We start from the raw sequence: 27,723 nt of genomic DNA on the forward strand, positions 1-27,723 counted from the left end.
GTGAGGTCAGTGGAGGTACCAATGAACGCAGCAGCAGGAGGAAGGAAGTGTTGGAAACGGGCTCAGAAGTCATTTTGGTTTTGGCTGCAGCAGAGGGAATCTCGAGGAGGGGCTGGGGTCGGTTCCAGGTGGAAATGCAGCCTGGCTGAAGGGTGCCGGAGTGATGCAAAGGCTCGTGCTGGCTTTGTCACACCTAATCCATAGCATCCAGCATCACACAAACCCCACTGCGTGTGAGTGTTTCTGAGATGCAAATCTCCCAAAACAACAAGCGGATCGGCCTGGTCCCAAGGATAAGTTGCAAGCAGGAGCGAATTGCACGCGTAGCTTTTCCAGCAAGTTCCCCTGAGCCTGGGGATTACAAAGCTGTCTCTGTTCGGTGGTCACGGTTCCCTCCTGAAGGCCCTCGTCTCCTCTGTCTGGAAGTGGTTAGTGCTCACTGAAATGAGACCTGCTCGATCTTTTATTTTTAGCCGTGGTGTTCATTGAGGCCAGGCTCTGCTCTCACGCACGTTCCAAATTCAGCTCTCAGCAGAGCGGTTTATTTCCTCTCTCACCCCCACCCTGTCCAAAGCCTTTCTCCAATACCTCGGCCCCTTAGCTCTTGATGATCTATGCTCACAGCAGCCCCAGGACATGAGGAATTTCAGAGGATTGGGAAAATGAGATATTAAGCAATTTGCCCAAAGTTGAGCAGGGCAGCCTGGCCAAGGTGTGGCACATGGGGGCTGCTCCCAGCCTGGCGCAGCCTGTCCTTGGCCCTCAGCCCCCTCAGTGGGGAAGCTGGGAGAGATGCAGCGCACCATTTTCTGCTGGCTCCTGCTGCAACCTGTGGTGTGAAATGGGCTTCCTGCAGCAAATCCTGGGACAGTAACTGTGAGGTGCCCTCACAGGTGTCTGTACGGGGACAGGTGGGTGTTTTTGTAACCTGTTCCTGGCTCCCCGTTGCTAACAAGCCCTCAGGGTAGAAGAAACATGGAAGGCATTTTAACCATCAAAATAGGAAAGGTTTGGCAGTGGTGTCCTGGACTGGGACTGTCCAGTTACAAGCTCTGTTGCAAGATGGAGGACAGCCCTGAAAACCCACAGCAGAAATGGCCCCAGACATGGGACAGGCCCTGCTTTGCCGATGCTAAAGCGGGGCAGCCGGAGCTGATCCCAGCAAGGAGGGACTCGGCGTGGGAGAGCTGCAAGTGGGGCGCCCAGGGAGGTGGTTTTCCTGGAGGAGCTTGGGCAGAGCAGCTCGTCCCGCAGCATGAAACCTGTTCGGGACTCCTTATGCGGCAGCTGATGAGCTGGCACCAAATGGCAGCTGTGGCTGGTGGTGTCTGCAGGAAGGGAAATGTGGTGAAGGAAGAACAGTGATTTCCCGGGTACGAAAGGGCAGTGGCGGGTGGTCCACCCCATGCCATGAGGACGGGGCCTATGGGCCCACCCAGGCACGAGGCTTTGGGCTCTGCTGTCAGGCCTGGGGGCTGGAGCTGGGGGCCGTGAGGGGATCTGGGGGGCTGTGAGGGGAGCCGGGAGTCCCTGAAGGGAGCAGAGCTCCCCCCCCCCGGGGGGGCCTGAGGGGAATAGTGGGGCCCTGAGGGCATCTGGGGGGGACGTGAGGGGAGCGGGTGGGCCCTGAGGTGAGCGCGGGGCCGTGAGGGGAGTGGGTGTCCCCGAGGGGAACGGAGGGCCGTGAGGGGAGCGGGGGGGGCCTGAGGGGAGCGGGGTTCCCGCTGCGGCCTGAAAAAGGCGGGGGGGTGGGGGTGAGCGGGACGTGCGTGCGCGAGCGCGACGTGGCGGCCGCAGGCGGCGGGGCAGGCCAGGCCAGGCCAGGCCCGCGCGCCCCTCGGTGCCCGCGCGCCCCGCCCCGTGACGCCATCGGCAGGCGCCGGCGGTGGAGCGGCGCGGCGTGAGGCGGGGGCGCGCGGCATGGCGGCGGTGGCGGCGCGGCGGGGGCGGTACCTGGCGGCTCTGCTGGGGGCCGGGGTCGGGCGGCGGGTCCCCGCAGGTGAGCCGGGACGGCCCCGCCGCGCCGCCATTACCGGGTTGGCCGGGAACCTGCGCCGAGCCCTGGCGGGGCCCGGGGAGGGGTGGGCCCGGGGAGGGCGGCCCGAGGGGCCGCGGGTGTCTCGTCCGTCGTGACCCCCCGGTCTGTGTGCGCACAAGTGGGCGGCCCGCACTCCCGGCCGGTTCGGGCCTTCGGGCGCGGAACCGGGGGGGGGGTGGGGTGGGCTGCCGCGGTGCCGGCCCGCCCGCCAAGGGAGCTGCTCGCCACAGCTCCGGCTCCTCTGGGCAACGGCAGCGCTGGACGGCCGGCCCTCCCGTTGGGAGGCGCGTTCCTGTAGGCTTGTATAGGGTATATGGCGTGCTCAGGGTCATCTGCTGGCTCCCATGGTCTGTGTATAGCATGCACACGTCCTATGGCATGTGCAAGTTCATTTGATGCATCGTATATAGCATGTCCAGGTTCATCTGCTGGCTCGTATAGAGTATGTAGATTGTCCAGGTCATACAGCATGTCCAGGTTCATGTGCTGGCTCATATAGGGTGTATGGCATGTCTAGGTCCATCTGCTGGCTCATCTGGAGTATATAGCTATATCCAGGTCCATCTGCTGGCTCATATAGAGTATATAGGATGTCCAGGTCCATCTGCTGGCTCATATAGGGTGTGTAGCATGTCTGGGTCAGCTGGGGACTGGGAAGTGAGCAAGAGCAGGGGCCTGTCCTTTTGCTGGCTGTTTCAGTGCGAGCTCACCCATCAGAGGAGCCTGAAGGGTCTGTGTCTCCCAGGGACGAGCTCAAGATTTCGCCGAAGAGACCCATCAAGGTTGAGGGCTGAGAAAATCCAAACTCCAAGGTCTAGAGTATGGGATGCGCTGTCTTATCGAGGCCATAGTGCGCAGGTCTGGAAACGTGCGTGTGAGTTGTTAACAAGACATGGTGTGTGTCTTCTGTGAGCAGCCCGTGCTGTGCTCAGTATTTCCTCATCTGTCGTCTGGCTCCTAATCGACAGATTTGTAGGTTGTCGGTGCGGTCTGTGGTTTCCCTGTGGGTTAAGAGGAGAAAATGTGACAGAGGAAATCGTGTGACAAATAGGGTCGCTATCAGGGCCAGATTGTTAGATTTATTGTGCCATCGAGTGCCACTTCAGTGTGTCCGGGCAATTCAGTTCTTCCAGCACGGAAATCCCCAGTGGCTTGTTAGCATCCGTGTCTGAGAGATAAGCCATGTGCCTCCGTTAGACGTACTCCAGCAGAGCCAGAGTTTTGTTCCTTAACCTGTCATTCAGGTCTTTTGGGGGAGTGGTGGGGTTGGGGGGGGAAGTGAGCAGAAGCTGTCTGAGGTGGAAGGAGCAGGAGGTGGTGTCCTTGCACTTCCATGCAGGTGGAGATCCCTGGCTGCAGGGACAGTTATCTCTTCCCTTTGACCATGGAAAGTTGGCAGCGTTTTCTCTTGGCTCTCGTAATGCTGAAGGCTGAAGCTGGTACAGAGTTTTTTGGGAGACTTGTTGGTGTGAGCGGATCAGTCAGGGGCTCTCTTCTCCTGAGATCTGCGGAGGATCTGGTGCTCAGCTAGAGTACCCTTTCTTCTAGTGAGATCTGAGCTGGAAGCACCTTATTGCTAGTGCTTTTCCTTGCGAGAGCACCCTCAGGCTTGCAACTGTACGGCAATCAAGCTATTACGGTAATTTCTGCTGACCTAAATTCTCCTCTTTGTTTTGAGCCATGCACTGCTTTGTGCTCGGTTTCCCACCCTAAATGTCTAACTTACGTTCGGCTTGGCTCACTGCAGTCCTTTTCCCAGAAGAGGCTGTGTTTCCTAGGGGGAGGGGTTGGTTGGGTTCGGGCATCACTGAAGCATCCTGGTGCCTGGGTTGAAAGGCGCCCTTGAGACTGAGGGTCCTTCTCTTTTCTGCGGCGAATTCCCCATGTGCGAGGCCGCTCTGTGGTCATACGCACAGGATCACTTAGGATTCCCAGAGAACTGGCAGCTGTAGAGTAACGCGGGTGTCTGCTCTCTCTGATGGTGCAGGTGGGGCAGTGATGCAAATAGGAAGGTATATGGACTGTGTTTGCTTAACTCGATATAAAAATACCTGATTTGTCCCAGCACATCACAGTGTTCAACTGGGGCAAGAGCCGTTCCTTCTTTGTTTCTTGGTCTTAGGAATTTGTTTCTGGAGCTCATTCTGAGTGTCGTTCAACCTGTTAACTCAGCAGATACTTTCTCAAGAGCTTTTGTGTTCCAATAATTGTGGGTCTATGTCCAGAATTGCCGGGAGCCTTTCCCCAGCTGGCCAGGCAAGGGTTCTGCAAGAGGCAAATGATCTGAAGATGCTGCAGATTGCATTTAATGAGCCTTGTCTCTACCTGGCACAGGATGGGCTGTTAATTAAGGATGATAAGACCAAACATTGCACAAATCCAAAAATAACTTCTGAATTGATGGGTGGTGATTTATTATTGTGCTTTAGAGGGAGGGAGATGCATCATAAATAGCTGTAGTTCTAGAGTTGGTTAGTGTTTGTGGGCTGGGGGCTGACCTGTTAGTTGGTGCTGGGGCCTTGGCTGCCTGGAGGTCTGATGTTAGTTAGAAGTGGCCTCAAGGTTAGCGTGGAGCTGCTTCTGATCTGTTTCTCTTTTGGATCCTGGAGCCAGGGAGGGAGCAAAATTCCCTCCTTTATTTCTGCTGGTTGGGAAATGTGTGTGTGTGTATACATACAAGTGGACAAGAGGTAACGGGCACAAACTTGACCATAGGAAGTTCCATCTTAACATGAGGAGGAACTTCTTTCCTGTGAGGGTGGCAGAGCACTGGCACAGGCTGCCCAGAGAGGTTGTGGAGTCTCCCACCCTGGAGACATTCCAAACCAGCCTGGACGTGTCCTGTGCAACTGCTGTAGGTGTCCAACCCCCCCTGCCAGAGCACGGACGAGATGATCTACAGAGGTCCCTTCCAACCCTGACCATTCTGTGACACAAGTGCAGATTCTTCAGAGTATCCTACACCATCTAGCATAAAATGAGTGTAAAATATGTAAACCCTGTGTAAATACATAACTAAAATGCATAGTCCTTGGGCCGACTCTGGCCTCTCTGAAGCTCAATGGGCTGGAGAGCCACATGGTGAATTCTCTGCTGCTTTCTGCTTTGGTCATCCGGGCTGTTTCCCTTGTTGGTTTCTCAGATGAGCCCAACAAAGGCAGTTGAATGAAAGATAAATAACGTGTCCTGTGATAATGCGGCAGAACTGTTTGTGACACAGCAAGCGAGCAGTTATGTGTGTAGGAGGTGTTCAGATGCATTAAGAACTATTTGTGGGCTCTTTAAGGGCAGAATAACTGGGGAGAAATTCAAGCTTCTGGCTGGAGAAGTGGATCTTGATTCAAAGCTTTGTGTGAGGAGGAGGAAGAATGAGGACTGACAGCTTCCTTGATCAGCTCTTGGGGACGAGGTGCAGGAGGCAGGAGCACTGTTAAAGCTTACAGGTTTGTGTTCACCTGATCTGGAGTGAGTGAGAGCCCAGCCTGATGGACTGGAGCAGCAGGACCTGTTCTCGATGACCATACTGGCTGTAGTACCTACTCAGGTGGGCAGGAGGTTTGCAGACCACTGGTGAAGGGAGCCTGAGACCTCCCAAGATGAACTAGAGGATGACAGGAGATGTTGGTGAAAGGGCTGAGATGGAGAGTTCACTCAAGGGCTGTAACAAGGTGGAGGAAGGTTCAGGAAGGAGCGGAGTTCTCACAGTGTGTCAGCTGGACTGGAGGGCTGTGGACAGCCAAAGAAGCTGTTTCCAGGGAGGTCACAGGTGTGCTTTGGGACTCTCGCCATACTAATGGTTCTCAGTTTAGTCTTTGGGTTTTTGTACCCGTTCATCTCAAGAAAGGACACCTTGAAAGTGTGCCTCTTGCAGGCCTGGGGTGTAGGGTTTGCCTCCTTCCCTTGCGTCATGAAACAGCCTGCAAGCGCAGAAGGAGCTGTGAGAAAAGCCTGGGCTTGTCTCTGCTTCCAGCCACTTTTGCTGCTTATCCAGATTCTCCCAGCTCTGCCCAGGCCATCCTGATCGCTCCTCTGCACCACAGAACAGCCCTGACCGTTTATGTTCATTGTGGGGTTGGGGAAGGCCAAGTCACCTCTCCCAGCGCAACTGCTCATTCCAATCTGCACCCTCCGGGCTCTTACTCCGGCACAAACCATTCTCACTACAATTCAGAAATCACACCAAGTAACTGTCTTTGGACAGAGCTCTGTAGTGCTGTAAATGGTCTTTTTGTGGCCAGGTTTGGCTTTGTTTCTTCCCCTGTCAGAGAGAAGACTGTTCGGTTCACCTGGGTACAATGGAAGTAGAACTGGGAATCCCAGTACTTAACGGGGCTCGTGCGGTTTCCTGACTTGTCTCTCATTTTCCTCACTGATTGCTTTGTTGAGTAGTGGCTTTGTTGCTGCATGTGCTGCTTACCCAGAGCTGGCGTTGTTGGAGGATGTAATCCCTGTGCTCTGTTAGCTCTTCTCGGACACTCAAGGGCCAAATATCTATTGCCATAAAGTAACCGCTCAGCTGGCTGATAGGGGCTGAGCAGGGCTGGCTGGTGGTGTTGGTGTTATTAGATATGGGAGAGAGCTTATTGTACGGGAGCTGGTTACAGTCAGCAGGATGAAAGTGAGCAGGAGGACATAGACTTTGGTGCCTGCCTGGTGGTAAGTGTTAGTACAGCATCCAGAAAAGCTGCATGTGCAGCAGAGGTGTCTCCTGGAGGTGCAGGCTGCCTCGCTTGTACCGGGGTTTTACATTGTCACTGGCAGCAGTGTGGGAGTTGAAGTGTTCCCTGTTGTCTTCAGCTTGGCCAGGTAACAGCAATGAAAGCTGCAGACTGCCTCTTCCTCACCAGTTAATTTGTTGTGAAAGCTACTCCTTGTCATCTTCTGGTTAGAATTTTAATTCAGAAGAAACAGTCCAAAGTAGCAATTTGGCCCTTCTTATGCAGTGAAAGCAATGCCAGAGGGAAACGGTGGGTGTTGGATTGTGAGGGACCTTCAGTCTTGCTCAGACAGTGTAACTCCCCATGGGATTGCTTAAGTGGGAACTTAAAGAGTGCTCCTGTTGCTGCTGATACTTGTGATTTATACTGAAATACCTTCAATTGTGTCTCTTAGCAAAAGGAGCAGCATGTCTCCAAAGACAAATACTCCGTCATTGGAGCCTCCGGTACAATGTCCCTGCCACCAGCATTTCTGCTGTCCGGACGTACAGCACGCAGACAGCGGAGAACAAGGAAGAAGAGCCCCTGCACACCATCATCAGCAACACGGAGAACGTGAAAGGTGGGCACGGACATAGGTGTCTTGTGGGAGCACTCTTGGGGTGCAGGCAGACCTGGGAGAAGATCTGGGGGCAGCTGTATCCTGACTATGAGGGTGAGCCCTCTGCCGTAGTGTTTCTGCCTCTGGAGGTGGTGCAGGTATTGGTCATGACATCCTAGCTGGCAGACTGCAGTCTGAATCTGTTTTGCACCATCACCTCCCCAAAACTGGAATGTGTACGTCAGAACGGCTTTTACTGAGAAATGAGGCCACCAAGTCGTGGGAAGAAGTTGCATCTGTGAGCTTAGCCAGGCAACTGATGGTCATGCATACATGTAGAGATTCTGCAGGCACTAGAATTTTCCTAAAATGAGACTTTTTGTCCCAGAAGCAAGCTGTGCCTGTGCAGGTCATTGCTATGAATCATGGAAATCTAATGATAATCCTCATGTCAACCTTTTAGTTAGAATGAAGTGCTTTGCATGTCTCCAGAGAGAGGTGCTTTAAAGCAGAGTAACGTGAGTTATTCAAGCACAGAAATAGCATCTTAACTCGGTGCTCCTGTGGTTTTTTTGCCCAGTACTTTTGAGACTGCTGGGCTGTGAAGCCCCCACTGGGGTTGATGTGCTTCTCCTGCTGCTGTCCACACGCCAGCTTCGCCCCTGTCACCAGGGAATGTAGGTCCTCGCCAGCAAGGCATGGCAGAGGTGACGTGTGACCTGTGGCTTCCCCCATGTTGCTTCAGTGTTCACTAATGCCTCTGGCAGGAGAAATGCTATTTTTAAAAGGTCAAGGATGGTCTTTCAGCTGAGATGTGTTGTAGTGTTATTCTCTGAGGAAAATTCTCTTTTTGGGCACAGCTTCCTACCTGCATAGGTGGCTGTACGCACGCACTCCCTTGCCTGCTCCACAGAGACGTTTGAGAATCTGCCTTTTTCTGCTGGAGGCTCTGAGTATTGTTTGGTCATGAGAAATGCTACCTGGCTGTAGAAGCTCTTGGAGCAAGGCGTACTCAGATGGTTCCCTTGAAAATCGAGTCAAGGAAGAGTATGGAAGGCAGGCTATAAACCGTGGGAGGCACTCGAGGGAGCGGTTGGGGATTGCATGGACCTTTGTTGTCATCTTGTTGGAGGCCACAGCTACCTGTGGCCCATCCTGCTTCAGGCCTTCACTCCCGGGAAGTTGAAGCATGTGGTAAGACTACAATTTTGCCTTCCTTCTCAAGAGGAACCTGGTGAAGTGCCTTAAAGGTGTGTGTGTGATTTTATTCTAGGTGCAGCTTCTAAACATGAGTTTCAGGCTGAAACGAAGAAACTGCTGGACATTGTTGCCCGTTCCTTGTACTCAGAGAAGGAGGTAAGGAACCCACTACTTGCTGGTAGATTTTCTGTTGGCAAAGCCCTGTCTCTGTCAAGGGGTACAACCAAAACGGTATTGCTGGGAGAATGCCTGCTCAGTTTTCCAACAAGTCCTGTGCTTTTCATGTGACATGCTTTCTTGAATGACGTTTTCTTAAGACACCTTGAAAATGTTTTCAAAACAATTTGTAAGGACAGCCAGGTGACGCTGTGAGCCTCAGACCCTCTGCACTTTAATATTGAGTTCAGACAATCTATTCTCCTGGCAGATAATGGGAAAACGCAGTTCTTTTTCTAGCGAGCTGGGAATTAGTTTGTGAGTAGGCAGTGAGTTCCCAGGTCTCTGGGAGTCCTGTGCAGTGGATGGGGCCGGGCTGCAGTGTCAGGTTGTGTCTTGTCCCCAGGTATTTATCCGGGAGCTGATCTCCAATGGCAGCGATGCACTGGAGAAACTGCGTCATCGGCTGACGGCAGAAGGGAAGGCCTTGCCAGAGATGGAGATCCATCTGCAGACGGACAGTGGAAAGGGAACCATCACGATCCAGGTACCTCCCTTTGGTAACAGGAGAGCGTTATTCCCTCCTGCTCTCATCACTAGTCTTTGTCCCTGGAAGGATCAGTGGAAGCTGAGTGGCAGCACAGTCCCATGGATGCCCTCTCCTGCCTGAAGAAGTGTCTTGTCTTCAGCTGAACTCTGGTTCATGAGGCTGTAACCTCAGGATTTGATAAGAAACCACCAATTTATCTGGTCCCCACTTGCCCCCATAGGAAAATTAGCCGCTCCTTTCTTCCCTGTTAGGAACTCCTGGTAGTTTTTCTCCCCATACCATGTCTGGTGCACTTCTTGGGTTGTGTGTGCATTTCACACTAGTGGAAAAGCTGGGAGTTTGTTTTCATCCTGATCTTTGGGAAGGAATTTTGTCACCTCCTTAAGTCAGAGCTGTTACATGGTAGCTCGCAGACCTTCCCTCTCGCCTCTGTCACTGAGAGATACTGGGGTGGTGAGAAGAACCTCCTGTTGTGTCTCTATCTCCTCCTGCTCCAGGACAGGCCAAGTCCTGCTGATGCTGAGGCTCTGCCCTGGCCTACAAGTGGGACAGATTGCGGCAGTACCATAGCACTTGTCTGTCCTCCTTTTCTGCAGTTCTGGTTTGGATTGTTCCCTCCTGGCGACAAAATGCTTAGCAGGAGGGGGGCAATCAGTGTAAGCATGCTCACCTGTGGGACTCAGTGGTGAGGGAAGGTGGAGCTGGTCCTTCTCTCTCTACTTTGATTGCTCTTCTTAATGGCTCTTGTCCAGGGTGGAAGGCTGAGGCTCAGTTTTGGTGTTTTCTTGGCAAAGTTCTTCATGCAAAGAAGGCAAACTGGTAACTTTCCTGGTGTACCAGTGTCTGCTGTGAGAGCGTACCTGTGGGCAGTTCTCAGGAGAGCAGAGAATGAGGCAGACAGCAGCGTGCGAGTGAAGGCTGACCATAGCAGGGCCAGGGGAGACGTGGCACAGACAGAGCACACGATCTGCTGTTTTTCACGTGGGACAAAAGCACTTGCTGTTGGAGGCTGCTCAGTTATTTTATACTTCTGTTGCTCTGCAGAACAAGCAGCTGCGGTTGCCATGGGGAAGTTAGTGATCGTCAGTGGGTAACACAATCATCAACCCAAAGATTCTCAAACTGTAATGCAGAGGCTTTGCTATTCCTATTGCACCTGACTACTGCGTTTTTCTGACTGCTGTGTAACACCGATTCTTTAATGAGCTCTCGTTTAGTCCCAGGTAGGGTGTCATTCCTGCCTTGCTGTCCTCTTTCCCTTTTGAGATCATAGTGGACACCGTAGCTTCTGAACCCGTCAAGACATTCTTACAACTCATGCCCTGTAACTGTGGAAGCTGTCCCCTTCTCTGGCGGTTTTAAGAGACTCGTTTGCCCACCTTGCAGATAGGGTGTGTTTGATGTCATACCCAATTAGATGTGTTAGGGATTTGTCTTTTTATAACCCCCTACCTGGCTGCCTGTGCATCTCTAATGCGACTAAATGAGTCTTAACTAGGAGGCTTTTAACCGCAGCAGTACTGCACTCTGAGAAGGGAGAGGGAACAGCGCTACTCCAATCTCTTTTAATAGATTTGCCTTCTCAGTAGTGCCTAAAGCTCCTTACCTCCAGTGAAGGGTTTATTTATAACCTCTTGAAGAAACATACTGCATATGATTACTTTGAACAAGCCTCATTCAGATCATTTCCCTACCTTTCAGGAATGCAAAGGTGCAAAAAAAAAACCCTGCGAGGATTGAGACAGAGATGGACCTGCCCCTTAGTTGCTGTTGTGTTTTCTGTGCTCACTACAACCCACCAGAACAGCAGCAGAAGGTCCTCCATGTGTGATCTGCAGCAACAGTCACCCCATTTTTTTCTAGAAAGGTCCCGTTGTCTCACTTTGACCCCTAGGTCCTTGTCCTCAGATCTTCGGGCTGTTCTTGGCCCCTGGATCTGCTGGATGCCTCCTTTCTCCTTTCAAGCCCTGTAGCATCTGTTTGTGTCTCACCAGATGAGAAAAGGCAGGTCTGTAACATGTGGTGGCCTCTGTTACAGGCATGTTCCTGGGAGAGATTATCTAGTGCCAGTAAAGGACTACGGTCATCTTTGTTAAGTGACTGCGATACTGCTTACTTCTCTGCCAGGACTGAATTTCAGTCATAAGCAGAGCAACACTCAGAATTTTAATATCTTGTCCTCATTCGTGGATATCCTACGTAAGCATTGCCAAGTGTTGTATCAGCTAAGAGGGAGATATTCACTGTCTAGTCCACTGGATTACACTACCTCAGTTCCTTCACCAAAGTCCTGTTGTTTTAGCAAATACCGTGGTTTCCTCCATCCATTTGCAAACTGCCTCATTCTTTTTCTAGGACAGCTCCATCTGGTAGCAGCCACAGTCTGCAAGGTCAGATCTCTGAAGAAAATCCACTTGAAAATGTTAGGGGTGTGTTTTCAACGAGGACAGATCTGCAGAGCTCTGCAGTTCTGCGTGCTAAGGCATTACAGACGTGGTTTTGGACTCTTTGAGGTGGGAACAGAAGAACCTCTTACAGACCCCAAAGCCCTGTGACCACAGAGCTCTCCTTCAACACCTGCCCGAGGCTCCTCGCGGCCGGCTGGTGACAGGCGCTTGGCTGCGGTGCAGTCGGCGTTGCTGCCACGCAGCTCTGCCGTGTCTAGTGGTAACCCTGTGTCTGCGTGAGCTCAGGAACTGGAGCCGTTTTCGTGGCTGATGCTTAATTTAGGACTAGGACAGTGCTAGCAGTTTAGAGGAAATTGTTTGAAATGCTTAAAGAGCTAATAGCTGCTGCCGCTGGGTGAGGGAGTATGGCTGCTGTTTTGACACGGGTGAGCAGCGTAATTGCTGCCAGAGCTTGGGCTGCTCGGTGCTCTTTGCCGTGCTGCCTTCATGCTGTTGCAGTCATCCAAAATCAGTGCCTGCAAAACCACAAAATAACAAGTTTGCTGTGTTTGGGAGGAGTTAAAATGACTGCAAACACCGCTCCTCCCTGCAACAGCTCCCTGTATCGCTGAGCAGATCTCTCCTGGCTTATGAGTTATAAACAGTCTGGGCTTTAGCAGTGGACTGCAGGTGCACCCGCAGTGTGTCCAACGCAGCTTGGTGCAGGTGGGGAGCCGGTCCCCCTCCATGCTGGGTCGTGTCCTGGCAGCCACCCTGTGCTCGCAGGCTGCAGCAGAGAGAGGGTTACGTCCTTCGCTGTGTGCAGCAGCGTAGCACCCGTCTGCTGCTTGGGCATACAGGATCAGGAGGTGGACAGCAATGCAGGCAGAGATGGAGGGGTGAAGCCGGCTGTACTTGGACAAGCCTCCGGTGGAATTAAGCTTACAGAAACGTGCCACTGATTGCAGGGGTGGGTTAGAGCTTCCAGTTGTTGCATCATCTTTAACAAATAAGCGAGAGAACCAGAAATGGTTCTCTCAAAGCACATCTCAAATAACCTGTGGACCAGGGAAGGAATGCAGAATCTTTTCTTCCTCTTCATGCCAGAGTAAGAGCATGTCACGTTTAGAAATGGGAAATTCAAAGTGGATAAAAGGAAGTACTTTTCTGAACAGCAGGCGTTTAGGCCTGGATGGGCGGAGGCTGAGCCTGTAGCAATGCTCGGAATTGTTGAAAATAGTGTTAACACAGGGTATTGGAAAGGAAAGGAAACCTCAGGCGCTCTGCTTTGGACAGCCTCCATGTGCCAAGATTACCTTGTATCTGTATGCATCAGTTTTGTTGTGCCTTTCTTCCGTTCCCAGCTGCTGCAGATGCCGTGTTGGTTCTAAACCACAACAGTGCTCCAGTGTGGCTGCTCTCCTGGTCTTGTGAATTTTAAATCTCTTTAAGCAAGGCATTTAAATAACAGAGGGGACGCTTGCTGGTTGGACATTTTGGGATTTTATTACCTTATCAGTTGGTGAAAGCAATACGTCCTTATTTTATAATGTAGTCAGTGTTCTTCTGATGCCCTGTTGAGATTCTGCACTGAAATTAGTGTTTCAAGTGTTTGTTTTGCAACACAGCAAAATGAAAGGCACAGTAGCTCAGATATGTACCTCTACCTGCAAGTATTCTTTCAGATGCATCCGGGCAAAGGCAGCAGTTAAGGGTTAGTTAATGGATTGTTTGGTGTAATGAGGCTCTGCAATACCTTAAATTGGACTCAGGTAATGAGCAAAGATGTCACATTACCTAGGATCTTGTTTATCATCTAAACTAAGCAATTTGTTGATTTAAACTAGATTTGTTGCTGTAATTATGTGCGGTTTGTTTCTGCTTTACCAAAAAGCGCGGTATGAATACAAGAGCTGTGGACTGACTGATCTGATGAGACATAGTGGGGCTGAAGGTGTTCATTTACCCCTCTGTCAAGGAAGATGAGGGTCCTCAGGGCTGCGGAGCGAACACAGAGGATGTCACGGTGGGAGCCCTAAAGTACTGCATGCCAGGCAGTTATCCAGCCATCATTACACAGAGCGATCTCCGCAGACATCCGGCACCCACACCACAAAGGTTAGAACAAAGTGCAGAGAAAGCGCAAAGGTCCCAGGCGGTTCAGCAGCAGGCTCTGTATCTGGGAGGTCTCCCCGCACAAAAAGGTGCTAAAAGCAATGTTCTGCAGGGTAAATGTTACTTAGTTCAGAAGTGTGGTTCAACAAGTGTGGCCGTAGAGCTCTTCATAGTCCCTCAGAAGGTGGGGTGAAGGTCTGCAGCCTGCTGTGTTGTCCTGCAGAGGGGATGGTTTGGGGGAGGCTGTTTGTTCTGCACCCTAAGAAATCCCAGAAGGGAAACTCAACCAGGTGAATAGGTTGTTGTTCTGCTGCGTAACAGAGGGGCTTCTGTAATTAACCTTCAGCTCATGAAGCGTCAGCGCCCTGAACTCTGTTTCATGGTATACACTGGTTAGTTTCTCCAAGCTGTGCAGTAGCATTTGGCACTTTGAACTCTGAACATACGCCTCATGTCCTGTAATTTGGGAAGCCCCACGTACAATTTGCTTTGTGCTTTTTCAACTAACTCTGCTGTGGCTGTTTTCAGCCTGATAAAACTTTTCTCGCAGACTGAAGGGAGGGCTTGAAACTGTCTGCAGGGGCAGGAAAGTTGTAATGTTGATGGTGGAGCAACGGCAGTCCTGGCATTTATGCTGGCCGATGACAGGTAGAAAGTGTTTGCAGAGGGTTGCGTGATGACACAGTGGCTCCTGATGAAGATGTCTGCAGGCCAAGCAGCGGCCCGTGCAGCGCAGAGAAGGGCAGTGGAAGTCCCGCCAGCTCCTTCCTTGGATTCCATGGAGCTAGCGCTGCCAGTGCTTGCATCGACCCAGCCCGAGGCGGGCTCTTCATGGGCAGGTTCGTTTGCTTCCCATCGCTGAAGAGGGCCTGCTCTGCAGAAGCCAAGCTCCTCTGCTGCCGCCACCACTTTATTCCCCGTTTCCCGGAGCAGCACCATCTGGTGAATGGAGCCGAGAAGCGCAGTGCGAAGGCCAGCCGCAGGAAACGCCAACGCTGCAAGAGCGGTTTGAATCTTGATGGCGTTTTCATCGTAATCCGCCCAGGTGTTTTCCTGCAGTAGGAAATGTCTGCTTTGCCAGGATCTTCGGCCGGCCATCGAAAAGGACGCTTTCCGCTTTCCCTGATAGCGGCTCGGCTGCTGTTGGAAGAGCAGACCGTTTCGAGCCGTGCTCTCTTTGTTCGTTGCCATTCACCCTCATCAAACTAATCTCCAGGAATTGTCATTAAGCATTTGCAATAAGTTTGGCAGGGAGTTCGGAATTCAATAGCCAAATAAATTCACAGGGTAGGGATATATTTTTTTCAACATGCTGGAATTTGGGAATGACATGCTGTGCTATAAATAGGAGTGGATCAGAGGAGTTAAGAGTTCTGTTTAGGCTCTGGCACGAACAAAACCTGAACCAGATGCTGAAAACTTTTCTCTCTGGCTTTTTCTTCCCTGGGGGAAGGGACCATGTCAGATTCCTGAGATTTTGCCATACCCTGTTTGTTTTTCCTGGCTTTTCATCTCCCACTGTTGAGATCTTACTGGGCATCCTCCCTCTTTTCAGCCAAGACAACTGGCCTTACCAGGAGATCAGCGAACGTGGTGCTTGTAGACAAGGGTCTGCATTACCTGACAGTTAAGGGTTTTGCTGCTGTGCCACTGATTCCTGGTGTGAGGGCATCAGTTCCACATCTGAGGATTGGAAATAAGCTGCTTCTCACTGTTTCTCAACTCTGGAACCTTTGGAGCTGTTCAGGAATGGAAACTGTGTCTGTACGTGCACGGCACCTGGCACAGTGAGGCTGTGGCTGGGTTGAGATCTCTTTCCAGCACTGCCATCCTGTGCATTTTTAGAGGGGGTGTAGAAAACAGCCTGTCTTGGCATGGTTTTGTTTTCTCTCAATAAAAGGCTTGAATTTTGAACTTTCTAGTAGTTTATAGCCACGAGGCAGCTGTGGCTGCCCCTTGAAGCTGTGTGCAGCCCGCTATCCTGACCGTGTGCAGGTGGAGTCACAGCTGGAAGTCTGCTGTTGCGTTTGCTGCTCAGCTGGCTGGGAGAGAGTGGGAGTCAGAGGCAGAAGTTGCTCGGGTGCTGGATGCTAAAGCAGTGCTTCATTACTGATGTTTCAGCTACATTTGCTGTTTCTTTTCAGGACACAGGTATCGGGATGACCCAGGAGGAACTGGTTTCTAACCTCGGTACCATTGCTCGATCAGGCTCAAAGGTAACTTGGGATGAGGAACCCCTTTTTCCCCCCTTAGAAAAGTCTTCTCCAATTACAGCCACTTTCTTTCTCCTAATAATTACTCATTCCGTCCTGTCCCTTGGTCCCCAGCCCAGCTGTGAAATTACACCCCTCTTGGAAGGTGAAACCCTACCTGTGGAGTCTTCTGGCTCTTAATGGTCTCTGCTGTGTGCCGTGGGAGGCCAGTGGTGCCCGAGCAGCGCTAATGGGCCCTGTGTGTAATGCTGCTGCACCTGGTTGCCCTCACTCCCAAAAGCAACTCCTTCCTCCCCAGGCCATTGTTATGGAGGGGCATATGCTCATTCGGTGTTCACCCTGCGTCCGGGAGGGCAGCAGCTGTGTCTTTCATCTCTGGAGTCACCACTTTAAGGTTTCGTGCTCCTGATCGACTGAGCCCTTGCTTGTTTTCCTTAACTGCTAGTGGCAGTGAGTGTTGCCCGAAGCAATGCTTCCCTTTTCCAGCGGTGCAGTCCCTGTGGGAGAGACCCTTTTCCTCGGGCACCATCCTGAGAGCACTGATGCAGAAGTGTGGGATGAGGGTACTGGACCTGGCATAGGGCTGGATCAGTGCACGGGGAGCCCAGCTGGAGGATGGATTGCAGCCTCCCAGTGGTACCCAAAGTCACGTGCGCCATTTGATGTCTCCTTTGTTCCTCCAGGCTTTTCTAGATGCTCTGCAGAGCCAAGCTGAAGCCAGTAGTAAAATCATCGGCCAGTTTGGAGTGGGTTTCTACTCAGCTTTCATGGTGGCTGATAAAGTGGAGGTGTTCTCACAGTCTGTGGAGCCGGGGAGCCCAGGCTACCACTGGTCTTCGGATGGGTAAGGCTGCAGAATGGGATGGAAACGTGGCGGGGCTGTGTCCAGACCAGGCATGGACTGAAAGCTGTGCGAAGCAAGACAGGGCTTGTGTGATCTTTTCATGACCAGGCTTACTGGTTTAGATCCTGCTCAGATTATACACGGCAAGAAAGTGTGGCTAGATGTGCTGGGGTGAAAACCACAGGGACAAACTTGCTTTGTCAGAGCAGGCGTATTGTGGACAAAGAGAGTACCTGTCTCTCCTGTTCCTTCCCTGCTGGCAGGCAGTCATCTTAGCAGTGCCCCAGACTGGAGAGACAAACTTAATCTCTTTCGATCAAGTCATTCCCTGGGTTTTTGCTTGAGGGCACCCACAGTATGCAGGGCTCGTGCAGTGCTGTGGCTCTGTAGGTATGGGTCTTCCGTGGGTCAGGGCTGTGTGCTTTCAGCTTGAAGTTGCAAAGATCTGCCATGACAAAGCTGTGGACTGCTGGACCTTGTTGAAATTTGAGCTCCTGGGGGTGAAAAGCTCTGCATCCCCTTAAAATCTCCTAGGAATAAAGCATTTACTAAGTTACTTAAATTCTTGAAAAAAAAAAAAAATCTTGTAACTGAGACATCAGACTATATTGAGCTGCAGGCAAGCTGCTGTATACTGTGCTGCCATACACATTGAACGCTTGTCTGTCATCGCTGCTGCTGTCTCTCCCCTGGGGCAGTGCTCTCACCAGTGGTTGATCCCCATCCCACTTAGCAGTAGGGTAGGAATGATCATGCAGAACGGGCTGTCTTCAGCAGAGCACAGCTGCTTTTCATCATAACCAGTTACTGCATACTCCAGTGGAGAGACAATTGAAGGCCCACAAACAAGTCAGCGTTATCAAGGGAGAAGGCAGGAGCTGGGTGTTGCAGTCACTGTAGGAAATCTAGGAGAGGAGTTGAAGGCTGAGCCCACACAACCTGAAGTTTGTTTGAAGTTTGTTTCCTTTTCAGTAGAGGCTGCTGGTGTCTTTGCAGAGCAGTGTGTCCTGGGGCTGGTGTCTCTTTAGGGAAGACAGCCACATGTTTTGGGGGGGCTTCTCAGAGGTGTAGAGAGCATTCAAGGTGTTTTTGCCTTTTCCTCTTGGCGCTGAAGTGTTGTGCGTGCTCTTTGTTTAATAAAACGTTTTTATGTCCCATCATGGATGTATCTAAGGCACAAGCTGACACAGGGTCTGTTTCTAATCCTAGTTCAGGAATGTTTGAGATTGCAGAAGCATCTGGTGTCAGAACTGGGACTAAGATTATTATACATCTCAAAGAAGACTGCAAGGAGTTTGCAAACGAAGACCGAGTCAAGGGTGAGTGGAGGAGGGAAATGCTGTGACCTGCTGAAGGGCTGTGTGAAGTCTGTTGCTGCCCCTTGAGCGGGAGGTGAATTTACAGCCATTTTCCTCTCATGCAACACTTTTCACCTGCTGTTTCATGAGAAATTCTTACTGTGTCATTTACACAAATGTGACTCTTCTGTGTCTTCTTTCCATTCCAGAGGTGGTTACAAAATACAGTAACTTCATCAGCTTCCCACTGTACCTCAATGGGAGAAGAATTAACACATTACAGGTGAGCAGTATGGCCACAGGCAGGTGACTTGTGGAGATGAACCACTGTAATCCTCCACCGGAGACAGGAAACAGCATAAAGCTGCTGCTGTCCCTGGAAATCAGGGGAGGATTGTCCAGGATATCACAGACCCTGTAGTGATCAGTTAATTAGAACAAAAGGAGACAAGCAAGCCGAAGTCATGCCTGGAACTGCTTGTTTGCATTTGTTGGAGATCATTCTTGCAGATTAGCAAAGCAGTTTTTATTTATAGTTATCTTCTGGATATTCCCTTAATCAGAATTATTATTTCAGTGCTTTATAATACTTATTCTAACTGCTTAAGCCAGGAGATGTGTCAGTGATGTAGGGATAGCTCATATTGCTGGTGTGCTGACACCTCTTGTTGCAGTTCTTTCTGTCCTTCAGCATGGGATAGCCAGTGCCAGCAAGTGGTTGGTTTTCTTGGTGCCTCAGCTCACAGCCAGGTTTTCTTCACAGCTCCTTGCAGAGCACTGCTTGTTGCTGGCATTTTCTGACCGCTTAAAATTATATTGCAGCCAGATCATTTTAGGCAGAAGTTCTTGGCCCAATCAGGAATCAACTAGGTGAAATTAATTACCTTTAAAACAAAAATCCATTAATCATTTCCAGCATTTCCTTTTGTGGTTGTTTAAAGCTTCCTCACCTAAGACAGCAGGTAGAGAGAGTGGGGTGGGTTTTTTTTGTTTGTTTCCTGGAATGTGGCACTGAATGCACAAGACTTTCAAGACTGTATTTAAATATTTTATTGTGTTAATTTACCTAAGGTGCTGTAATTGGTGTTATTAGTCACTGATATTTATTTGGATTCCTGCATAATAGTGTTTCTGTTCCAAAGACTTTGTAGCTGTTTCCCTTAAATTGCAAAACCAGAAATAGATTTAGACAGCTGTTTGCTCTTTGTACCTGACAATCAATAGAACAGACTCCCTAGAGAAGAGTAGGACTAGAGCAAGGGGTGAAATGCCCTTAATAGAGTCGTGTGCTTTTATCTTCTTATCAGAAAGTGTGTTTTCCCTTAGGATACAGCAACAGCTTTTTTCTCATTATGCTTCCCTTTCAGGCCTTTTCTTTATCCAGGATCTTGGTTTTGCGTTTTTCCACACATCAACATCAGTTCACTGTAAACAGAGCCATAGTTAGATCCCTGGTGTGGATTTTCCTAGATAAGCCCTTGAATGCTTGCCATGTAGCTGACAACATGGAGTTAGAGGCTTTTGCAGTCTAACTGTGATAACTAGCTACAAATCAGCCTCTGGGAAAGCAGCACTTTACCTAACAACAGCTGCTGTAAAGCACCTTAGTACCCAGTTGAGTCTGTAATCCTACCTGTGATCCTGCAAACCCTATGGGACATTTGCGTGTGCTGGAAATGTTATGAAGCCACTTGTGGAACAAGGCTTTGAGGCAGAAGAAGCTTTAAGGTGTATGGCAGCACGGCAGGGCTGCCAGAGCCTGGAGTCCCTTGGAATAGTAGGTGGAGGGTGGGCTGGATGTTCGTATTGCTCCCAGTGATCACTCCTGTCACTTGTTGGGGCTCGAGTAGAACAGAATGGCAGCCTGGCTGCAACAGACCGGCTTAAACTTTTGCTTTTCTTTCGCTCGCTGGTCAGGCCTTGTGATACTTGACCACTACTGCCCGTCAGCCGAGCTGTGATAACTGTCTTGGCCAGCAGCAGGTGTGAGGCAAAGGATGTTAGCCAAATCCCTTTTGTTTTGGGCTAAACAAAGCTGTCTTATATATGTTGCAGGGCAAGAGCACCTCTGTGGGAGGTGACCTGAGATCGGCTGAAGGGCAGTAATTTGTTTCTCTGTGATAATGTGCCTGAAGCATTATACATGCCTACTGCCCTCGGGCTGTGCAGAAGACTCTGACTGTTTGAAAGGTCATTATTTCCCTGCTCCAGCATCCCGGAGGGAAAGCGTAACTCTGAAAGAAAAGCCCTGCAGTGAGGCTGCGGGTCTTGAGAGCTGATGGGAACTCATCTCCCTGCTCCTCCTCCACAGGCGCTCTGGATGCTGGACCCCAAGGACATCGGCGAGTGGCAGCATGAGGAGTTCTACCGCTTCATAGCGCAAGCCTACGACAAGCCCCGCTACATCCTGCACTACAAGACCGATGCTCCCCTCAACATCCGCAGCATCTTCTACGTGCCTGAGCAAGTACGTGCCCTTCTGTCCAGGGAACAGTGGGACACCTGCCTGGTTGATCTGAAGAGGAGAGAACAGGAGAGAGCTCCTGAGGGAAAGGAGGCAGTTAAGGCTGCAGAATGGCAGGGAGGAGTGTCCAGTGTGGCTTCTCTGCGGTGGGCTGGGTGCCAGGGGATAATTGCGGGGGTATGGAGCCGCGACAGGAGCAGGGAGATGGCTCAGGTAGGTCCTTAGGGAAGACAGCCAAGATTTCAGCTCTGGTTGGGTTCAGCACTGGTAGCGAAGGACCACAGTGTGAGCTGGCCAGCTGGTGCAGCCACAGAGATACTGCAGTGTAGTGTGCGGCGGGGTGCCCTGTACAGTGCTGGTGTTTACACTACACTTCTGTCTCTTCTTCCTGCAGAAACCGTCCATGTTTGATATCAGCAGGGAACTGGGCTCCAGCGTTGCCCTCTACAGTCGCAAAATTCTCATCCAAACCAAAGCTGCAGACATCCTGCCTAAATGGCTGCGTTTTCTTAGAGGTGTGTGCTGGGACCAGGAATAATGGGCTGTGGACTATGGCTTCCACAGGGGGTGAGGCGAGGGGCTGCTTTCCCGAGCCTGGCACTCGTGTTTGCCTCTCTGTTCAAGGGTTGCTCTGTGTTCCAGGTGTTGTGGACAGTGAGGATATACCCCTGAACCTCAGCAGGGAGCTGCTGCAGGAGAGTGCCCTTATCAGGTAAGCAAAGAGGTAGATCCTGTGGACTGCTGAGGCTCTTCTGGCTTCTTGCTGGTTGAGAGGGGGACATTGTGGGATAGTTAGAAGGGCTTGGAGGGATCTGGCACGTAAGCTGCAGCATTTCCATCCTTGAGAATTTCTGTAGTCTATAAAGTGAGTTCTCAGCCATGCTGGTCATATCTTGAGATGTGGGAGCAGTGTCCTGTGTCATGCAATCTACTGCCGCCTGCTTGGGCCGTGTGCCCCACGTACCCTGCGCTGCCTTTCGGTGTCTCTGGTCTACAGCAGTAGCAACAAATTTGCCATTTAAACTGTCTGTTCTGCACCACCAAGTGGTTTGGAAACAAAACCAAACAGTAAGTCAGCTGTCAGTACTAGGAAGCTGGGCCGTACTTTAGTGTCACCATTATTTAAGTGTAGATCTTCAAACAGCACCTTGTGCCTGTTGTCTCCACGCTTCCTTCAAAGCTCTGCTGTGCTCACATGCACATTTGTCAAAAACCCAGTGCCAGCCAGCAGGGTTTTCATTTGGTGCTGAGGCCCAGTGAAGCTGGCTGCTGGCAGGCCAGTCTCCTCTAAGAACCCCTTAGATCTGGTTTTGGTTTTTCCTTATGGTTTTTCCTTGCTTTTAGTCCTTCGAGTCCCCTCTCAAACACCTGCCATTGTTGGAACTGGAGGGAAGAATAAGGGTAGGCTCTTACTTCTTAGTGTTGGTGCTGTTACCTTGTTAGGTTTGATGGTTAACTTTGTGTTCTACAGCTGGTAAAATGCCTCACTATAGTCAACAAATTAACCCTGTCACTTCACAGTGGATTTTCAGGCCTTCAGAAAGGGTTCCTACAATTGTAACCCTTTTATAGCCGCTTCCTTCCCATGTTTAAGGGTAGCTGTGGGAGTGAGACAGGTGCCCTGTGCATGGTTAGTTATGTACTGCAGCATCACCAAGTCACTGGAGTTACTGAAGATTTGAGCTGAGTGCATTTATATCAAACCCTAGCTGTGTCTCCAGCTCAAGAGCTGCTCTTGACTGAGATACAAAGAACAGATGTAGAGCCATGGAAAGGAGACAGTGGTCCTAGAGTTTCTTCTTCATCCTCGTATTTGCAAATGCATCACTAAAACTCTGCACAGGCAGAGGTATGTTCTCCTAAAAATCTCTTGTCTCGGTCTAGCAGCTGTCTTTAAAAAGGCTTGTTCCTGCTGCAGGAAGCTCCGAGATGTTTTGCAGAAGAGGTTGATCAAGTTCTTCATTGACCAGAGCAAGAAGGACCCTGAGAAATATGCCAAATTCTTTGAGGACTACGGCGTATTCATGAGAGAGGGGATTGTCACGATAGCGGAGCAGGATGTCAAGGTACTAGGAATCGTGAAGCATTGCAGCTGTTGGGAAAGAGTATTTGCTTCTACGGTGACCTGGGATGAGGGGGGCTGCTACTTCTCTGTGAGTCTTACACACCTGTAACTTGTGTTCCTGGATCTAACAGGACCTACATAGTCTCTAGTACCCTAACTCTCACTCTTTCTGACTGGGTGCTGCTTCCCACTTAATTTGAGATACTGCAGAGTCTCTGTACCCACACCATGTTGTCAGCCCTCCCTGATGCAGTATGAACTACAACAGGCGCTTAAAGTAGGGCTTTCCCCTACTGTTTTCCTCTGCCTGCATTCCCATTTCCATGAGAGCTTGACCTACGTCCTGTCTAGGTCACTTTTCTGCCTCCTTGATATCTGGAGCAGGAAAGGAGGGACTCAGAATGCCCTAAGCCTTTTTGCAGGGCTGCAAACAGGCCTGCGTGCTATAAAGGGATGTCTTGGGGCTGGGAGTGGTCAAGTAGAGCTATGGTCACCTGCCATCGGCTCACAGGAGCACATTTCTTCCAGGAGGACATAGCAAAGCTGCTACGTTATGAATCGTCCGCCCTGCCCGCAGGCCAGCTGACCAGCCTGACCGACTATGCCTCCCGCATGAAGGCAGGGAGCAGAAACATCTACTACCTGTGTGCACCCAACCGGCACCTGGCCGAGCACTCTCCGTACTTTGAGGCCATGAAGAAAAAGGACATGGAGGTGGGTGAGCAGTGTGCCATGGCCAGGGGAACGCCCTGAACTACGGCACCAGTGGTCAGGGCTCACCTGGATCTCAGAGCTGAGCAGGGCAGTGACAGACCCCTGCCACGGCAGCGTCTTTGCCCGGGCTCCCTCTGTCTCCCCTCAGACTGGCTACTGCAGAGTGAGGCCAGGAAGGACCTGTCACACGCTCTGCGTAGGCGGGTTAGTACTTGTGCAGACGTCTAGTTCTGACATCTGTTTAATACCTTTGCTGAACCCCAGAACAGGAGCCTAGGAGCTGCCGTGCAGGGCTGGTAACGGTGTTACAAGCGCTCCCTGTGGGCAGGGGAACCTTTCAGGACTGGAGTTAGTGCTGGTTCTCGCTTTCCATGGGGCAGCAGGACTTGTCCTGCTGCAGACCTGCCACCCATGTTAACAAAGCCCTCCAAGGGTTTGCTTTCACTGGGGGCCCTGAGCAATAGTCTCATGGGGTTGAACCTGCTACTTTCCCTTGTGATGTTCTTGCCGTTTGGTGTAGAGTTGTCTTGGGAAGGAGGAAGTGCTGTTACATCCCAAACAGTGTGGTGGTGTCCCTTTTTTGGCACAGGTCCTGTTCTGCTATGAGCAATTTGATGAACTGACGCTCTTGCACCTTCGGGAGTTTGACAAGAAGAAGCTGATCTCGGTGGAGACAGATATCGTTGTTGATCACTATAAGGAAGAGAAGTTTGAGGAGAGCCAGCCAGGTATCGTGAGGGTCCCCTGGCCCTTCCTGCTGCATGCGGTCCTGCTGCCCTGCACCAGCCAGTGAGGGTACACCTCCTCCAGCGCTCTTGCGGTTCCTGAGTGTGTGAGCAAGAGCACTCCTTTCCATCCTGCCATTCTCATGCTCTGAGGCAACTCGCAGTTCCTGCAGATCCCTTTCGTGCCACATGATCAAAGTTTAAGTGATTTGCTAATTTAAACAGATGGAATGTCATAGGTGGAGTTTCTGTGATTTGAGTTTTGACAACTCATGTATATCTGGTGCCGTGACACAGGCAGGCAGGCAGTAGCAGGACGTGAGCCTGCCCTCCCTGGGTATGGCACAGTCTGGGATGAGGGTGTATACATAGGTGTGTGCTGGGTGGTGCTGCCTTCCCATTTCCACAAGAGAATAGATAAATGGAAGTATGAAATGGACTGAGCTCAGGAGTAAAGATGCACACTCAGATGTGCCCTCTTTCCCCTGCCAGCTGCAGAACGTCTGACAGAGAAAGAGGCTGAGGATCTGATGGCCTGGATGAGAAACGCCTTAGGTTCTCGAGTCACTGGTGTTAAGGTAGGTATTCTGTGCCTGGATAAGTGAGTACAGGAGATCCAATGAAGTAATAATCTAGCGGGAGAAAAATGGTGTTTGATTTAGGGTCTGCTGCTACAGATTTTCCTTTGGACCTTGAGAGAAATGGTTCTTCTCCGTGCCTCCTTTCTCTAAATGGTATGAACTCTGGCATTTGCCTTTTGGATGGTCAGCATGGCAGCAGCAGAACCACATCTTAACATGTAATGAGCAAAGCCCATTTTACTAGTTCATGCTAAGGTTACCAGAAGAACAGGCTGGTGACGGTCTTGCCTGTGGACTAGAAAGGCTTATTGGCAAGGAGTGCTTTGGGTCCAGCTGCGAGCTACTGCCTGTGGACCAGTGGGGCCGCTTGGGCCCCCAGCTTTCCTGCTGGTTCAGGCAGCTCCTGTGGGTCGGGGATGAATCATGCAGGGGCTTGGTATGGATCTGTGCTGAGGACACCCCGAGGCCTTGAACCTCCCCCACCTCTAACCCATGCGCATTTTCCATCTCAGCACTGATTGCTGGTTTTGCCACAGGTGACCACACGGCTGGACACCCACCCCGCCATGATCACTGTGCTCGAGATGGGGGCTGCCCGCCACTTTCTTCGCATGCAGCAGCTGGCCAAGACCCAAGAGGAGCGTGCCCAGCTCCTGCAGCCCACCCTGGAGATCAACACAGGGTAAGGGGGAGCGATACCAGTGCTAAGTCTGGGGCACTGCGGTCTTGCTGGGGTGGAGGCAGAGAAGAGGCAATGTGAGGCTTGTGGTTAGCAGAGCCCTCCTCATTAAGTGCAGGATGTGCCACAGTGCCTTGGTCTGGGAGGCTGCATGGCACAGTTGACCTGAGCCACCCACACGCACTGGATCCAGCCCTCTGAGGACCGTGGAGGTTATAGGGACAGGATGAGAGAGAATAGAGAAGCCCCTGGAACAGGAGCAAGGAAGTTGGAGCTATTTTGGCCTATAGGTAGAATTTTTTCTGTCCCACCTTGGCTTAGCTGCTCATTCTGGAAATAATTTTCTCATTGTGTCCAAAAATTTCAAGGCCAGGTTGGACAGGCCTTTGAGCAACCTGGTCTAGTGGGAGGTGTCCCTGCCCATGGAAGGGGGGTTGGAACTAGATGGTCTTTAAGGTCTCTTCCAACCTAAACCATTCTATGAAATACCGAGTCTCAGTGTTGATGTCTCTCGTTCTTACAGGCATGCTCTGATTAAGAAGCTTAACGAGCTGAAGGACAGTCAGCCTGATCTGGCCCAGCTGTTGCTTGATCAGGTGAGAGCCAGGCCTTGTCCAGAAGTGGCACCATCCTCCCCAGCACCATCTTGCAGACCATGTGTGGCAGGGAACAGGGCGAAGCCCTTGTAGCAGGCAGGAATCACATGCTTCTCTGGTGTTTCTTTGGGTATTTCTGGTACTTGTGGTCCATGTGTTTTCCTAGCAGACGACCTAGAAGACATAGTTGGTGTCAGCATGCAAGTCCTGGAGAGTGACATTCACTTCTTCCCCAGCTCTCATCCAGCTCGCTCTTGCTGCTTATTTAATGCTTGCTTCCCTTTTTCAGATTTATGAGAATGCCATGATAGCAGCAGGACTGAATGAGGATCCCAGACCAATGGTGAGCCGGCTGAATGAACTCCTCACCAGAATCCTGGAGAAGAACTGAGCCCCAGAAGACTGAAGGATGAACTCTGTGCTGACGTCTCTTTCCTCAAGTGCAGTCGCTCTGTCAGCTATTGCAGCATCTGCTTGCAGGCACTGTGCAGCGAGGGGTTCACATGGCAGAGGGCCAGGGAGAATGCAGGGGACTTCCCACCCTCGCTGCACAGGGAGGAGCCAGTTGTAATTATTAGATCATTTGTCATCAGCCTGTTCAAAGTGCGGCGTTCTTAGTGGCAGCAAAATCCAGAGATTGCTGCTAAAACAATATGCCCAAATTTCTGACACAAGCCTGAAGAGCCTCATTTCATACTGTTTCTAGAAATGGCCTTTCCCAAAACAGATGTTGGCAGCAAGATTCCAGTTAGGTCTGTGAATACACCCCCCATCCACTGAATCCCTGGGCACCAGTGTGCTCCGAACAGGCACTGACAGAACTAATTAATTTGTTGAGAAATCTCCACCTCTGACCAGGCAGGAGGAGTTTGCTGGCATGGCGATTGCTGCCATTAGCAGACACAGATGCTGTTGGTGGAACGTGTCAGTACAGTCCCGTGACAGAAGAGATCACCGAGCCCGAGCTGCTGGATAATTGAGTTCATCCTGGCCTTGCTGTGAAGAAAGGGAAGTAATGGGGAAACAGCTTTCCAGTGTGTGGCTTTCTGGAGAGTATCCAGGCTTTTTGCCTCTTCTGTGGGATAAACTGCATGTCTAGCTGATCTGTATTTATGATAAATAAACTACTCTTCTTTTCCAGACCCCCTCCACTTTTCTCTCTTCCCTTTACTTTGTCGGTCTTTGTGTCTTCCAGCTGGTGATTTGTTGGTTCTTCTCTCTTCAGATGCTGCTTGGTTCTTCAGGGCATCAGGCACTGGACGGTGGTGGGAAGAGAGGGCAGTGAAAACAACAGTAGGTAGCAGCAGAGTGTGTGGAGGGAAAACAGGTGAATCTGTAGCTATGGACCCTGTTAGCTTTGTCTTTGAAAATGCCCCTTGAATCCTTTCTAAGGAAAAATGGCCATTCAACAGAAGAGGCCCTTGTAACAGAAAATGCCACGCTAGATTTCCCTCTGGGCATCTGGTTTTACACCATGCAAACTGGTTTCCAAGAATTCTTTCTCCTGCTCGGTGGCTCAGAGGCAGCCGTGATACTTGTTTAGTTTATCTTTAAATTGCCAGATTAAGATTCTGGAACTGGATTTGGGTAACTGTTCAGATGGCCTTCTGGACAGGACAACCTCCAGCTCTTTAAGCTAAAGGAAGCCTGGTTGTGCAAAGAGGAATGAAAAGGGTCTGCTGCATGTGGTACCATTTTTAGAAGTTTTATTAACATCACCTAAAATTTCATTTTTATTCAGATGCAGAAGAGGAACTAACATGACAGTTTAGGGGGTGTTGAGAAGAACAAGGAGCCACCTTCGCCATCACTAGGGTAGCTGTGTAGCTCAGCTAGATG

General features: G+C 50.9%; 1 protein-coding gene across 1 annotated transcript; it reads left to right on the forward strand.

The window, feature by feature from the left end:
- Positions 1-1,920: 1,920 nt before the first annotated feature.
- Positions 1,921-27,031, forward strand: TRAP1 (TNF receptor associated protein 1; the record flags this gene model as incomplete). Its single annotated transcript, XM_082490347.1, has 18 exons — positions 1,921-1,999; positions 7,151-7,318; positions 8,571-8,653; positions 9,060-9,200; positions 15,850-15,921; positions 16,602-16,762; positions 17,972-18,081; positions 18,270-18,343; positions 20,372-20,527; positions 20,919-21,039; positions 21,167-21,236; positions 22,443-22,590; positions 23,118-23,303; positions 23,893-24,031; positions 24,521-24,606; positions 25,146-25,291; positions 25,812-25,884; positions 26,174-27,031. The coding sequence occupies 18 exons, from the start codon at positions 1,921-1,923 to the stop codon at positions 26,273-26,275; spliced, it is 2,115 nt and encodes a 704-aa protein (XP_082346473.1). The 3' UTR covers positions 26,276-27,031.
- Positions 27,032-27,723: the final 692 nt, after the last annotated feature.

Source organism: Vanellus vanellus (genome assembly GCF_965231255.1).
Source record: "Vanellus vanellus genome assembly, chromosome: 14".
Lineage (NCBI taxonomy): Eukaryota > Metazoa > Chordata > Aves > Charadriiformes > Charadriidae > Vanellus > Vanellus vanellus.